General features: G+C 37.7%; 1 protein-coding gene across 6 annotated transcripts in view; it reads left to right on the top strand.

Moving 5' to 3' along the window:
- Positions 1–15,770, top strand: part of cnot2 (CCR4-NOT transcription complex, subunit 2) — a 113,480-nt gene that overhangs the window by 69,586 nt on the left and 28,124 nt on the right. For all 6 annotated transcript variants that reach the window (XM_052030655.1, XM_052030654.1, XM_052030652.1 and 3 more), the window contains 3 exons: positions 481–663; positions 4,424–4,503; positions 6,954–7,079. In XM_052030655.1, coding sequence (XP_051886615.1) covers positions 481–663; positions 4,424–4,503; positions 6,954–7,079 — 389 coding nt within the window. The remainder of the gene's footprint in view (positions 1–480; positions 664–4,423; positions 4,504–6,953; positions 7,080–15,770) is intronic.

Here is a 15,770-nt window from a genome sequence, read left to right as displayed (position 1 = left end):
GATAATTTCCAATATAAGGAAACACTGAGGATATTTTACTTTTATGATACTGGTACATCTAAAATTGTTTAAAATTTCAAATGTGCATTATTATTGTTGCCATGGAAGCAGATCTTGTTAAAGAATGAACTGATGCATAATTTTAAATTGTTTGTAATGAATGTAGATCTGGAAAGGTAAGTAGTGCAAGAGATTCAACAGAAATTGCATGGCATGTTTCATTTTCCTTTGTGTATTTTCCCCTTTTATTGGCTCTGTCAAGTGTAATAGTGTGTAATTTATATTGTATTAATGTCATGCATGAAGTTGGAAGAGTATCATCTTTCTTAATGTTATCCGTAGAGAGAAGGAAAAAGCAAGCTTAGCTGTCATATGAAACTGGTAAAGCACAATATTGGATATAGTTTTTGGAATAAGATTTCATCTTCTCTAATGTATAACATACAATGTTACAGTTTATTATTTGTTGTATCTTAACAGGAACATTTTGCCTATGAATCCCAGGAATATGATGAATCATTCCCAGGTTGGGCAAGGGATTGGAATTCCAGGGAGGACGAATAGCATGAGCAGCTCTGGTTTAGGCAGTCCAAACAGAAGCTCACCTAGCATAATATGTATGCCAAAGCAGCAGCCATCCCGGCAGCCTTTTACAGTGAGCAGGTAAGCTGCGCATTTAATCTCTGTGTATGATGAAAAGGTCAGTAATGGTCTCATGTCCTTTTATTACATTAACCTGAAACACTGATCAACTTTATATTTTGCTATCAACTGCAAATTCATTCAGGAAGGAGTCTCAACTGATCAAAGATCACTAATATCTTAAAAGTACAGCATTTTATCCTACTTTAAATTAACAGTGTAAAACAACAGTAACTGAAGATTTTGAACCAATCCCCAAAATCCAAAATAAACAAAAAAAATCACTTCTGCAAATTTCTGGTACATAGTTTACCAATGCAGCAGACTTTTTCAACTAAATTCTATGCAAATAAATAAGTGACTGGATCTGTTAAATATTTATCTAATTAGGCAATTTACTTCATAACTGTCATGTTTCTATATAACATCTGGATATACTTGGGGAAAATGCAGCATTATTTCAAAATGAGCATTTATATTTAACATTTGAAAGCAAAATAAAAGTGATTAGGGTCATAGAGAGAGAGAGCACAGAAGCAGGCCCTTTGGCCCATTGAATCCAGGCCCACCATCAACCACCCATTTATACCAATACTACATTTATCCCTTTTTTTTATTCTCATTTTCTTATCAACTCCCCCCATATTCCACCACTCACCTACACATTAGAGTAATTTACAGTGGCCAATTAACCTACCAATCTGCACATCTTTAGGATGTGGGAGGAAACCAGAGCATGCAGAAGAAACCTATGTAGTCACAGGGAAAATGTGCAGACTCTACACAGAGAACATCGGAGGTCAGGATTGAACCATGTGCTCAAAGGTTCAATCCTTAGGCATTGAACCAGAGATTGCCTGGTTCTGGCACTGTGAGGCAGTCACTGTGCTAGTCATCACTGCAACCTTGAGTTTGTCATTAAAACTAAGGGAGCACACTGATTTGATGTTAAAGGTTTACGTGGCTTGAAAACATTTAGTGTGTAAACAGACAAGAAGACAAAAAAAATCCAGCACATACATGTGTGAAAGTCCTGAAAGTATTGACAGCTGTTTTGATGACTACTTTCATGTTGAATTCCTCCACGAATCCAGTCATAGAGAACGGAGTTGTGGCTATTTTCCACCAGTTAGTGCAAATCGGTGACATTTGTTTTGAAATCTGCTTTAACAACCTATGTAGGGATGACCCAGCTGTAGGAAGTTCTCCTATTACTAATTTTATTGGAGGAGATGGTTGTGTGGGAATAAGGTAAATGTTAATACTTTTAGTGGCTGTCATTTAAAGCATGTAATGAGTGTCATATAAATTAAATGTTAATTGCACACACAAACAGGGAAAACGCATTGCATTCACAGCAGCTCCCATGGGTACAGCTGCATCTTGTCTGTCATGCTGCCTCAGATGTGGAGTCCCCCAACCACATTTATGTGTTTTCCTTGATTTTGAATGTTGGCTATCAGACTCCTTGCCCTGATCTGCAATGTGTTGTATCTGGTCTTGGATGTCAGAACTCCTCCATGTGTTGTTGCTATAATTGAAAGCCAGGGCTTGGTTTGATTTTCCATCTGTTCCCTGGCTTGGGACCCCACCATGTTTGGGGCACTCTTTGTTTGTTGCTCCATCTAAACCTGATCTAAGTTGGATTTCCATGAAAGTAGCTCATCAACATTCTGAGATGGAGGCTGTCATGATTACCTGGGCTCTTCACTCATCTTCACAGGCTCTGAGTGCCTCTTGCATCCATTAAAAGCTGTCCTTGCTGTCTAAGCTCAGTAGGAAATGCTGCCAAGCTATTTGTTAATTGGCTAAAGGTGGAATGAAGGAAATTGGGGATTGCCTAAGAGGCTTGAACTGGAAGAATGTAGAGATCTGAGGGTTGCAGGAGGAGGAGGTTACAAAAATAGTGATAGGGCCACAGAAGGGCTTGAATATTACATCATTAGAGGCTATAAAGGCAAAAACATTTTCATTGGACCATTCGGATTCAAAAGGGAAACAATTTCTATTGGACCATTCCAAAATATTGGTATTCTATTATGATTTAACAGTTATTATGATTAACCCACATTTTTTTTTAAAATAAGTGATTAATTTTAAGTCATCCAGTAATCCAAAATTTTTAGACTTCTTAATCATTTGTTTATTTGAATGTTTTACTTGTTTTTGTACTTTATGAAATTTTAATAATTTACATTTTGTAATACTTCAATTAACTTTGATTAGCTTTGGAATATTTCTGATTGTCAGGAACATTGTGCTTTGGCAGCTGGTTAAGCCTTGGGCATTGCTTAGTTACCCATTAAAAATAAAACTTTTTATGGATGGGACTTGTTTACCCCCCCCCCCCCCCCGCCCCGCCCCGCTGCTTGTGCTGGGAATTATGCTCCAGGGGCTGTGGATTTGTTGCAATGTTGGAGGGGCACTTCATGTGCGATGTTTAACAGGAAGTTTTGGTTGTGTGTAATTGCAATCCTTTTTCATTGAATCTGTGCCCACTCAGATTTCCATTGTGGAATTAGGGGGCTGCACATACAACAACAGCTATTTCTATTCATTTGTTCATTTGTCAAGAGCTCATATTGAGAGTCAATTACCTTCAATTCATCTCCAATGGACCTCACTAATGGCATTAAATCTTGTCTATAGAGAATACAGCAAGCTCCCATGTGACTGTACTTGACTGGTGGGGAGATTCTATGGAGACACAAAGTTTGATTGGCTGTATTAAGTTACAGTATATTGTTTTGGACATATTGTTCAAATGCTGGACCATGTATTTGGACCTGATCTAGAGGAGCAGCAATTAATGCAGTCATCTGATGACTCATTGAGTCAACATCTCGGACCAATATAGAGCTAGTCACAGGAAGATCAGGCAAACCTAGTACAAATTGTGAACATCTTGGAAGCATGTACACCTTTAAAAGCAACTTTGGAGGCTGTCATACATTACAAAGGCAAAAGTAGCAGACAATCTAAGAAGGAAACTCATTTTGTGTAAATGTGTGCATATGGCAGCAATTGCACTGAACTCTTTGCTTAATTATCATGGCCATCAATGCTTGATCTATGTGGTAGCATTGACCGGTGCGAACATACCTATGTTCTTGGATTGGGATCTGAAGCTTTGTCCCTGCTACACTAGCGTATATTGACATGGTACGAAAGAATTTCTAGACAAGTGGATTTTCCTTGTGCTCCTGTACTATTTCAGATTAATGTAGTTTGCAGATTTCAGCTGTAGACAGTTCTGATGAGACATGTTGGCTGCTGTGAATGTCAGTTTTATTCTATGAACTTCATAACTGGATTTTTGACTGGCATCTGACCTTTGAAAAGCAATGATAACGTAGTGATAGTATCTGAATTGCATTGCTATGAAAGTGGTTTTGCATGATTTTGAAAAAAACTGCAGAGATATTGCCTTGCACACTGTGATTGACCATCATTTATAATGAATTGAATCAGAAAGGAATAAAAATGCTTTGAAATATTTTCAATGTTACATTGTTTGTCCTTAAGTGCTTCATATTAATAGACTTTGAACATTTAGTGTAAGTTTAACACAAAATATGTATATATTTAAGTCTCTGTTCACATGTGGGGAATTATGAAAATGGTTTTAGCTTTTAAGTACCGTCACTTGCTATCTCTCATGTTCAAGAAGTATGTACCTTAATACTGATTTTTGTATCCAACTTTTGGAGGACTACATTTCATTGCCAAAATATTGCTAATGTAGAACCTTTTAATTTAATGATCTTTACCTGTTTTACAGTATGTCTGGATTTGGGATGAACAGGAATCAGGCTTTTGGAATTAATAATTCACTTTCAAGTAACATTTTCAATGGCACAGGTAAATATGTTTCATGTTTGAGTACTAATATCACTTTTACGTGTTTGCTTTAACTGAGAAAATTTTGCCATTGGCATTGCATCCTGTTTTATACTTGCTTGCACTGAATATCCATGTTCAATTTTAATTCCATGGTTGAGGACACATTATTATTTGTGGTGGATATCAGTGGAATTTCATGGAGGGACATAAACGGCAATCATGTCTCAATCACATTGATATCCAATAAAGCTTGGAATTAAATTTGAGGACAAGCAGAGATTTTGTTTTGAACTGTAGCTGTAATACGTTCACCTGCAGAAATACTCTACTTGGGTTGAGAAAGCCAAACATAAGGAATTTGAATCACTGTGAGCAGTGTGTGAGATTCATAATAACATCAAGGGCTTTAGAAATGTGGCACCAAACTTTCAGGAAATTGCAATGTAACGTGAATAGTGGCATAACGTGCTTTATCCTAAATACCCTCAGACTTTAGCATTAAAAATAAACTCAATGGTACAAATCTCCAGGAAATTCTGGGACTTTTTTAGTTAATGGTTACAATCTGAGGAAGTGATTCGAAGGTCCGTTTTTATGTTAATTGCTTTGTTGTTCTTTGAGATTTTAGCCCATTTAAAGTTTAAATATGACATTCCTTGAAAGCAATTAAAAAGAAAATTTCAAAACTCTTCTCCCTTGCTGCATTGCTGACAGTGTTGCTATTTCTTCTTTGGAATTTTGACCTTTTCATTAATTCATAACTTTGCTATTCCCTCTATCATTCTGTTCACTAACAACATTTTTTTTGTCCTTTTTCCTCAATAATTTAACCGCAGACCTATGAGCTGTTATTTAATTTTAGTTATGGAGTATTAATTTAGATACCAGGAGGACTCCAAACAGTTTGAAGCATAAAGATCTGCTAGAACAGGCAGAATGGGCTTCATTTAATTAATGGCTTATTCAAAATTCAGCAATGTAATAATCACTTAGTGCTTTAATGTCAGTCTAGATATTGAACCCTGACTTGAACCCTTGAACTTATAAGTTGAGTGTGTTAGGTGACACAGATCAAAAACTAAAGACAAGAAGATCAGTCTCAAACTATATGAAACAGTGGGCCTTTCATGTGCTATAACAATATACCACTTATCAAACTAATATTTAGACTACTGTTTGATCTGCATACATGTCTGTTTTTGTATTATCAGAATATTGGCTCATGGCAGAAAATGGTCTCTGGTGACAGAACAATCCTTTAACGCCTGTTGTCATTTACAGTTTATGATTGTCACCACAGTTGATTTGCTGTGGTGTGTTGTTACTGCAACAAGTGATGATCAAGACTGCTGATAGTAGTGATTAAGTTAAATTCTGTCTTTGTTAAGTGCTGGTTTCAGCTCAGTGGTAGCACTCTCACCTCTCAATCAGAAGATTATAAAATCGTAGAAATTATTGAATGAAAGAAGAGGATTCTTTGTTACATGTACAAGGTGATGTATCAAGATAACCATAAAGGTTATGAGTTTATTTCAGAGACTTCATCTGACATAAGTTCACTATTGAAGAATTGCTATGTGGTCAGAAATGCTATCTACCCGCTGACATGTTTAACCAAGTTGCTAACTACCTCTTCAGATGGGCACCACTGCACAAATGGGTTGTCGGGCTATGAGGCATCCTGAGATTGTTAAAGTCACAATATAAATGTAAAAGCTAAAAAGTACTATATAAATGTACAAAAACAGCCTTACCCTGGACCTCATCCAATCAGAGACGTTCCCTTCATCCTATCAATCCTTTCTGAATGCCCCTGCAGTTTGATTTTAGTATTAACTTGACTTTTCTTAGTTTTGATGAAGGATTTTCAATCTGAAACACTAGCCATGTTTTTCTTTCCAAAGATGCTGCCTGACCTACTGAGGGTTTACAGCATTCTCTGTTTAAGTTTTAGATTTCCAGCATCTACGATTTATTTGATTTTCATTCTCTATGTAAATTCTCTCCATGGTAATGAGGATTTTTCTAAACCAATGTTTGGTGATCATTCCACAGTTAACTTATCAATGCAATTAGCAACACTTTTGGTTATGGTGAAGCAATAAGTGAAATCCAATTTGCCTTGCATGAATATGCTCATTTTCTTCCCTGGGATGTGTAAGGAATTAGAATCCACATTTATGCATATTTCTTTGAATACTACAAAGCATTGGCCTTGACAATTATTGTACTGTGAATCTTTGAATGATAAATACCACATTCTCTACTTATATTGCAGAAGTGGCTACATTATTCAATTCCATATTTAGTTTGGTTTAATATATTTTTAAAATACAGATTGTGTAGCCTATTTTCTCAAGGTGAGCATCAATAGGTATATTTAAAAAGCACTTCATAAATCCTTTTAGCTTGTTTTAATGAAAATGCTTTTTGGTCAATCAGTTGATTCAGCTTTTTGTGTGTTGTAGATGGAAGTGAAAATGTTACGGGGTTAGACCTCTCAGAATTTCCAGTACTAGCAGACAGAACCAGAAGGGAAGGAAGTGGCAATCCAACTCCACTAATAAATCCATTGGCGGGGAGGACTCCTTATGGTAAGAAACCTTTCTTTCCATAGTTGTATTTGTACTTCATTCTGCCATAGTTGTATTTGTATTTTAAAGAGGGAGTCTTGCACATCATTCACCTTTTAAACCTAATGTCTGAACTACTAGTGAATACTCTGAATAGAATCGCATAAAGGTTCCTGGTTTAGAGTCAAAACCATACAGCACAAAAACAGGTTCTTCGGTCTAACAAATCTGTGTCGACCATCAAGCACCCATTTACACTCATCCTGCACAAATCCTACTTTTTTTCTTTCCATCAACTTATCTACACAGTGGGCGCAATTTACAGTGGCCAGGTAACCCACCAACCCAAACATCTTTAGATATGAAAGGAAACCCACACAGTTACAAGAGAACATGGAAACTCCACACAGTACTGGAGGTCAGAATTGAACTCAATTCACTGGAGCTTTTTTGGCTGCACCACTGTACTGTCGTTTATGATATATCAGTCAGTTTTGGATAGATCAAATTGGTGGTGATACAATTTATCCTCTGTTATAAGCTTGGGATGAAAAAGAGAATTTTACCTGGATTCTTGCTCCTAAGTGGTATCTAGCTGAAAATTCATCTGTTTGGATGTAATGTGTTGAGCAATACTGATCCAGGGTAAATAGATCTGAAAGATTACAGGTTAGATTCATGACCTTTCCTGAGGTTCCCAAGCTGTTTGTATTGTGTACTTCCTGATTTACTGGCTGCCTAGATACCGCCATTTCTGTTTTACATATTCTCCCCTTAAATGCCAATAATGTTATTTTATCATTAAAACTGCTCAGTTTTTTTTTGCTGATCCACCCTGAGAGCAGTGTATCACTTAGTCCTTTCAATGGCTCACCAGCTAGCTGAGACAGATGTAACAAGTAAATACTGGTAACCAAAAATTTCAGTTTGGATTTGGATAGTGACAAGTATAACGTATTTAAATCTATTTGTGTTACTTGAATTCCTTTTTTGAATTTATGTAGACAGTGGTGGTGGAAGACCACTCCATCCCTCTTGATACTGTGAAGATAGAGATATTTATTTATTAGTCACATGTACATCGAAACACAGTGAAATGCATCTTTTTGCGTTACTGAGAATGTGCTGGTGTCAGCCCACAAGTGTCACCACTCTTCTAGCGCCAACATAGCATGCCCACAGCTCCAAACCTGTACGTCTTTGGAACGTGGGAGGAAACTGGAGCACCTGGAGGAAACCCACGCAGACAAGGGAGAACATACAAACTCCTTACAGACAGAGGCGGAATTGAACCCGGATCGCTGGCGCTGTAGTAATGTTACGCTAACCGCTACACTACCGTGCTGCTTACGAAGCCCAGCTTACGAGAATGTAATTGTACAGGAGAAATTGTGCACCAGGCAGCAATGGGTCATCATACAAAGCAAGCATCTCAAAGGTGCAAAGGAAAAGAGCTGCAAAGTACATATTATTTAGGAGGTGAGGTATCATGTTGCCTTTTCTATAAATCTTAATTAGGGTAGATACCTCTACAGCCATGCACTACAATAAAAATTAAATCTCCCACCACACACTTTCTTTTGCCTTGCCCAGGGATATGCACACCACTGTTTGGGAAACCCTGATCTATGTGATGTTAATTAATTTGGATCAGATGCTTGGGCTAGAGAAGAGAAAAACAAGTCCAAGCTTTAAGTTTTGATCAACACCCAGTGTTTTGTACTTCAAATGAAAACAAAAGATACTGGAAAAAACTCTGTCAGTCTATATTACTGGAATGAGAAATGTAGTTAATGTTTTAGATTGAAAATGTTTCATCAGGACTGGCTCAAAGTGTAGACTTGATGTGAGCTGCAAAGAGTGCTGCTGTGATGCTTCTTTAATAAACCTACTGTAAGCAAAAGCTACAAATGAAGAATGGTTTGAAAGGATACCAGAAGGCTACCAATATCAATAGATTTATACCTCTGCATGAATTGAATCCTTTGGGAGGAAAGGAGTAATGGAAAAAAAAATTGTTAGTTCTTCCATAACCAATAGCTCAGAAATAAACTTGCTCTCCAGAAATTACCTTTAGCATGATTTAATTGAATGCTTTTAGGTACCACTAACAGATCACAGATCTGTGCACCCTGTCACAAGTGGGATAGGTAGAGTATGTTAGAGCAAGTTAGGGGGTTGTTTGGGATATTGTATGCTCTTTCCTTTTTCATAGAAATATATTGAAAATAATGCCCGACTCCCCAAAAAAGGGAGCCTAAAACTGGTAAATTACAGGTGAAACACATGTCCAACTTGTTAATTTTAGGGGAAAAATACATATTCTGCTGCCCAGTTAATTAATATGGCATTCTTTGTCATGAAGTAGCAAACAGGATCCTTTGCATATTAAGGTCAAAAATAGTATTCTGTAGACAACAAAAAGTATTTCTATAACCAATAGATTTGGTTAGAATTTGAAGTTCGACCATACTTAATCATAGAAATTGATGCAATAATTAAACAACAGCAGACGGCTCTATAATCAATGATGAAGTGCAGCACATGAGTGATAAAGATAAGGCTGATGCATTGGGAAACATCTTCAGCAAAAGACCCCAGTGGATGATCATCTTGCCCTCCATCTAATCATCATCACAGGGGCCAGTCTTGAATCAACTTCTCAACGTCAAGAAACAGCAGAGTGTATTGGATACACCAAAGGCCACAGAGACTGACAGCTATCACCTGTATCATTGACGAATATTGAGGCAGAACTAACCATGCCTAGAACTAAATTAATCCAATAGGCTCTGTTGTTCCTCAGTTTTCATATGTAGATATCTACCAGATAATGTCTCTTCTTGACTTGCTTCAAATATAGTTCTGTGACTTATGAGCACTCAATGGGAGCTGTTACAGGTGGGGTAGGTGGAGCATGATGGAGTGAATGGGAGGGTGTTTGGATTGTATGCTCTTTCCGCTGTTTGCATTTGGTTTGCACATCCTCCTGTCATAGAAAATGGTGCGTGAAGCATTCCTTTCTCTTCTCCGCCAATTTAAATGGGCTTGGGTCTAGGGATTCCCGTGATTCGGTGAGAATGTCACAATTTTTCAAGGAGGCATTGAAGATGAAACATTTTCTCTGTCCTCCTGGGGAATCGCTTGCTATGACAGAGCGCAGAGTAGAATGCATATTTTAGTACTCTGGTGTCAGGCATGTGGACTATTTGAGCCTTTCATTGGAGCTGGTTGAGCATGATTGGAGCCTCAGTCATGGGTATTGTGGCCTAGGAGAGGAGTGGACACTAGTTCATCTATCAGCGAATTTGGTGGATTTTGTGGATACAGCATTTGAGGTGCCAAGAGTAGGTTGTCCATGGACCAAGGCAAACAAAAGGGTGGGGATCACCACTGTGCAGTAGACCAAAAGATTTGTGTAAGGTCTGAGGTTTGGATCTCAAAACTCTTTTCCTCAGGTGGCCAAAGGCAGTGCTGGCACATTTCAGCTGATGGTAGATTTCGTCAGAAGTTGGTCTACACACAACCTGAACTATTCCATGTGACATCAGAAAGTGAAACAGTGCACAGGACATACCAAATCCTATATGGCCTGGCAAATATCAATAAAAAAACTTCAATTTAGAACTACCAGCACTTATAGCTAATTTATTCAAGTAGTATATGTTGCTCTTCAGTTTTCCAATATTGGCAATACTTGATAAGGTATATCTTGTCTACGGATAGCAGGATTAATCAATTATAATCTGCTAATTTCTGGACTAGGATCCTAATCCCAATCACTAGCAAGGTTATGGAAGGAATCAAAGTAATGCTGCTAAATAGAAATCTTGCTACTCCCCTCCTGTGGGCTGCCATTATTTGGAAGACATATGACAGGATAATGATAAGTATTGCTAGGTTGTATAGGTGTCACTGCAGCAAAATTTAAACTCAGTGCTGTTCACTGGATTGGCAATTCATCCAAAAACCTAAACATCCAATTGCATCACCACCAATGTACTATAGGTGCAGATTGCATTGACTGCTGGTCAGGACTGAAATAACTTGCTGAAGTTTCTTCACTAGAACCTCTCAACTGATTGACCTCTGCAATCCAGAAGGACAAGTGCAGCTGGTGCATGGGATCTCTCCCAATCCCCTCTAAATCACAGTACATCACGATTTAGATATACATTGCAACTCAGTAAAAGTCCCAGAACCCCTCTTACAAAATTATGAGAGCACCTTTAGCAACGTGGATTGCAAAAGCTCAAGGTGACCCACCAGCCCTTTTTTCTGAGTAATTTGGAATTGGTCTCTGTCTTGTTAGTGAGACCCTCTTCCTGAGAATGAAAAATAAACTATAAAAATTGTGGTAATTGCAATGTGGATCCCGTGTGCATTTACACAGAGCAATAAAACATCAATGGTATTTTTCATTTCAGGTGATTTTGTTTGGGCTCTTTAGGCTCAGTAACAACCCAATCATTTTCATTTATGAATCAAAACAATTATTCAAAGAACTGAAACTGATTGAAATGTTGGTTGGTTACAGCTTTCCTTTTTTAGCAGAGGTGCTGAGAACAAGACTCCCTGTTTAAAGAATGTTATTCAAAATGTGACGAGGTTTATTTTAAATTTTCAAAATTTTAAAACTTTGGGATATTACGAGTAAAATTGCCACATAGAACATTTTCTTTTACTTCCACATTTGCAAACAAATTGTTTTTCTAAAGAGGGAAAGACAGTTATTTGAGGAGACTTTTCAGGTGGTGATATGTGATTTCCCCCTCCCCCCCCCCCCCCCCATCAATACTATGAGGGTTATTTTGTTTTTTTATTATTATCAAAGTTCCCTGATAACATGTTTCTGATCCATGTTTAGATAAACAGGTTATCCATAAAGGGCTGTGTTTGCAACATCTTCCTGTAGATTGCATAAAAAGTGACTCTTTTATCAAGGCAACTTTCTTATAGATGATTTCCCCTTTAAAAGGTGTGTAACACCAATTGAACGGGATTATACTGCTGGTTATCTTTCAATGACCAATTGAGAGATGATAAATTAATAGAAAAGGTGCTTCAAGTCTAGGCAAAGTGTGAATTTTACTTTTATTCCCTAGTCGAGAAAGCCAAAGCTGAAATCCATATATTTAAAAATGTAATAAACTCAAAATGGCCATTCTGTTAATTATTTCATAGCATCATAGTTTTGTCTGATAAGCATTTATCATCTCCAATATATGTGTTGTCAAGTTGTCATTTGGGATGTACCACAAGGAATTAGCTGCGCCTTTATATTTAAGGTAAATGGTATACTTACAGTATTGCCTTTGTGATTTGCTTTCCTAAAAGAAAAACAAGTAATCAACTTTACAAGTCTTGTTAAAAGGCTTACATATGTATTCTTTAATAATGCATTGACTCACCTGTGGTGCCTCAAACATAATCCATAATGATGGAAACACTCAGCAGGTCAGGAGCCATCTATGGATGAAGAAACAGTTATCATTTCAGGCCAAAGACGCTTTATCAGACCTCTGTTTCCACAGATACATCCGAGTCTGAGTATTTACAGCATTTTCTCTATTTGTTTCTGATTTCCAGCATCTGAAGTTTTTTTTTATTGTTATTAACCCATAATGGTATCTGATTGCTCACATATTTTGCCTCTTATATTCTGCCCGCTCCTCCAAGTTATCAATACTGACAGTAAATATTGAGGGCTAAGAATTGATCCTTGCAGCATTCCATGAGTTGCAACTTTCCAGTCTGACAAAGACAATTTATTCTGACTTTCTATCTTCCACTTGATAACCAATCTTCATTTTATGTTAACATGCTTCCCTCAATACTATGAGCTTTTATCTTGTGCTCCAGCTTTTTATGTGACAAGTCATCGATTCCCTTATGGAAATCCAAATCCAAATACAAACTTGCTCAAGCAAGTTTGTCAAATGTGATATATATTTCTTAAAACTAGGTTGACATGGTTTGATTACATTAAGCTTTTCTGAATGATTAGCTATTGCTGCTTTTATTTCCCCAGCAACAAATATTAAGCTAACTGGCTTAATAGTTCCCTGTTTTTTGTCTCCCTCCCTTCTTGAACAAGGGAGTTGCATTTTTTTCTAATCTGCTGGTACCCTCCCAGAACATAGTTAGTTTTGAAAAACTTCAACAAGTCACTCTACTACCTCTGCAGCCACTTCCTTTAAACCATCAGGTCATGGTGACTTGTTTGCTTTTCATCCTATTAGTTTTAACAATTCTTTGCCCTTATGATAGGAATTGTTACAAATTCTTTCTTCCTATTTAAAACTTGCCTATCTGTTATCCTTGGCATATTGTCCTCCACTATTAAGACTGATGCAAAGTATTGGATTCAAATATGTGCTACTTACTTGTTTCCTGTTGTAACTTCCCCAGTCTCACTCTCCAGACATGCCACACTTAGCTATCCTCTTCCTTTTGATATATCCATGGAAGCTTTTGCTGTTTGTTTTGATATTTCTTGCCAGTTTATTCTCATAGTGAATTTTCTGTCATAATTATAATAAATTCAATCAAAACTCCCGATGCTCTGGTCTACCCCCAGCTTTAGTCACTTCTGTAAGCTCTAATTTTTGAATCAATTTTTCGAATTTATTTATACAGCATGGTAATTGGCCCTTCCAGCCCAACAAGGCCGTGCCGCCCAATTACACCCACGTTAACCTACTAACCCATATGTCTTTGTAATGTGGGAGGAAACCGGAGGAAACCCATGCAGTCGCAGGGAGAACATACAAACTCCTTACAGACAGCAGCGGGAATTGAACCCTGATTGTTGGCACTGTAATAGCATTACGCTAACCACTACGCTGCCGTGCCGCCCTTGAACTCCTTTCTAAACCATAGATGGTTCATCTTTCTCTTTAAGCCCTTCTTTCTGATTGATAAAAATTTCTGAAATAGCTGCTTATCTACTCACCGTTCCTTTAGCCTATTTTCCCAGTCCACTCCGGACAACTTTCTTTCATACCTTTTGTAACTACCCTTATTTAATTTGAGGACACTGGTGTTTGACCCAAGGGTGTTCACCTTCAAACAGTATCTGGAATTCTTCCAAGTTGTGATCACTGTTCCCTGGAGAATCCTGAACTAAAAGATCTTTTATTAATCTTACATTATTACACATTACCAAATCTAAAATAGCTTGTTCCTGGGTAGGTTCGGTAATGTATTGCTCTGAGAAACAATCCATGATGTACTCCACAAATTTCTCTTCCATGGTACCCATTGATTCATCCAATCAATATGCAAATCAATATTACAATTGTATAAGATGTTGGTGAGACCACACTTGGAGTATTGTCTGTGGTTCTGGTTGCCTAGCAAAAGGAAGGATGTCATTAAGCTGGAAAGGGTGCAGAGATAATTCACAAGGATGTTCCCTGGACTGGAGGGCTTAAGATACAAGGAGAGAGACTAGGTAGGCTGAGGCTTTTTTCCCTGGAGCGTAGGAGACTGCATGGTGACCTTATAGTGGTATGTAAAATAATGAGGGGCATAGATAAGGTGAATGGTCAGTCTTTTTCCCAGGGTAGGGGAATCTAAAACTGGAGGGCATAGCTTTAACATGAGAGGGGAAAGATTTAAAGGGGACCTGAGGGACATCTTTTTCACAGCAAGGTGGGTATACAGACAGTGGTGGGTATACAGAACAAGCTGCCAGAGGAAGTGGTAGAGGCAGGCACAATACAATGTTTAAAAGACATTTATACAGGTACGTGGACAGGAAAGGTTTACAGGGATATGGTCCAAAGACAGGCAAATGAGACTAGCTCATGTAGGCACCTTGTTCGGCATGTATGAGTTGGGCTGAAGAGCCTGTTACTGTGCTGTATTAGCTCTATGATGCTATTAAAATCATACATGTTAACTGCAGTTCCCTTCTCGCATGCCTTTGCTTTTTCCCACATTTATGCTTTGTCATAATATTAGGCATCACTTTGCAGTCCCTTGGACCCATCCGTGACTTCTTTCCCTTGCTTTTCCTTTTTCTATCCAAAATAGTTTTGCATCGTGAGCCACTACATTCATATCATTACTCTCCACTGCACTGATAAGCAACCAATAGCTCTTACCTTTGAAAGTCTTGATTAACTATGTTACCATATCTCCTTTCCCTTTCTGCCTATTCTTTTGGAGCATCAAGTAGCCTGGAATATTGAGTTCCCAGTCCTGGTCCATGATACCAGTGCCCCATTAATCAGAATCCTTTTCTCTCACACCATTCTTCTTTAGTCACCCGTTTACTTCTCCAATCTCATTTATCTTCTGAGAATTATCCTCTGAAACAGTAGTAGCTGATATCAAGCAAGTAGCTCCAGAGTTGGTTATTCAGTTCTAAAACAAGTGTCATTAACATTGAGCCCTGTCCTTCTGACAAAATAGAATATCTCTCTATTTATTTTCTGATCTCTTGGCAACATTTCAGTATTCAAACAATTTTATATAACCCTCAATGTTAACAGCGAAAAGGAAAGTCACATTGTGCACCCTCAAAAGTCTCTTCAAACGACAATTTTCTCTGTGCTGTTTTTAGTTAACTACCCCTTTCGTGTTGAGTGAAACTTCATTTGAAAAATGTGGCTAGAACCACAGAATTTCCTTTAGTTTTCTGAACATTTATCCAGCGGTTCGGTTCATAACTTTGAACATAGCTACTGCAAGCACAACTTGGAT

The sequence above is a fragment of the Pristis pectinata genome, chromosome 15 (assembly GCF_009764475.1).
Source record: "Pristis pectinata isolate sPriPec2 chromosome 15, sPriPec2.1.pri, whole genome shotgun sequence".
Lineage (NCBI taxonomy): Eukaryota > Metazoa > Chordata > Chondrichthyes > Rhinopristiformes > Pristidae > Pristis > Pristis pectinata.
The sequence above is the reverse complement of the archived record's forward strand: the minus strand, read 5'-3'. Positions and strand labels throughout refer to the sequence as shown.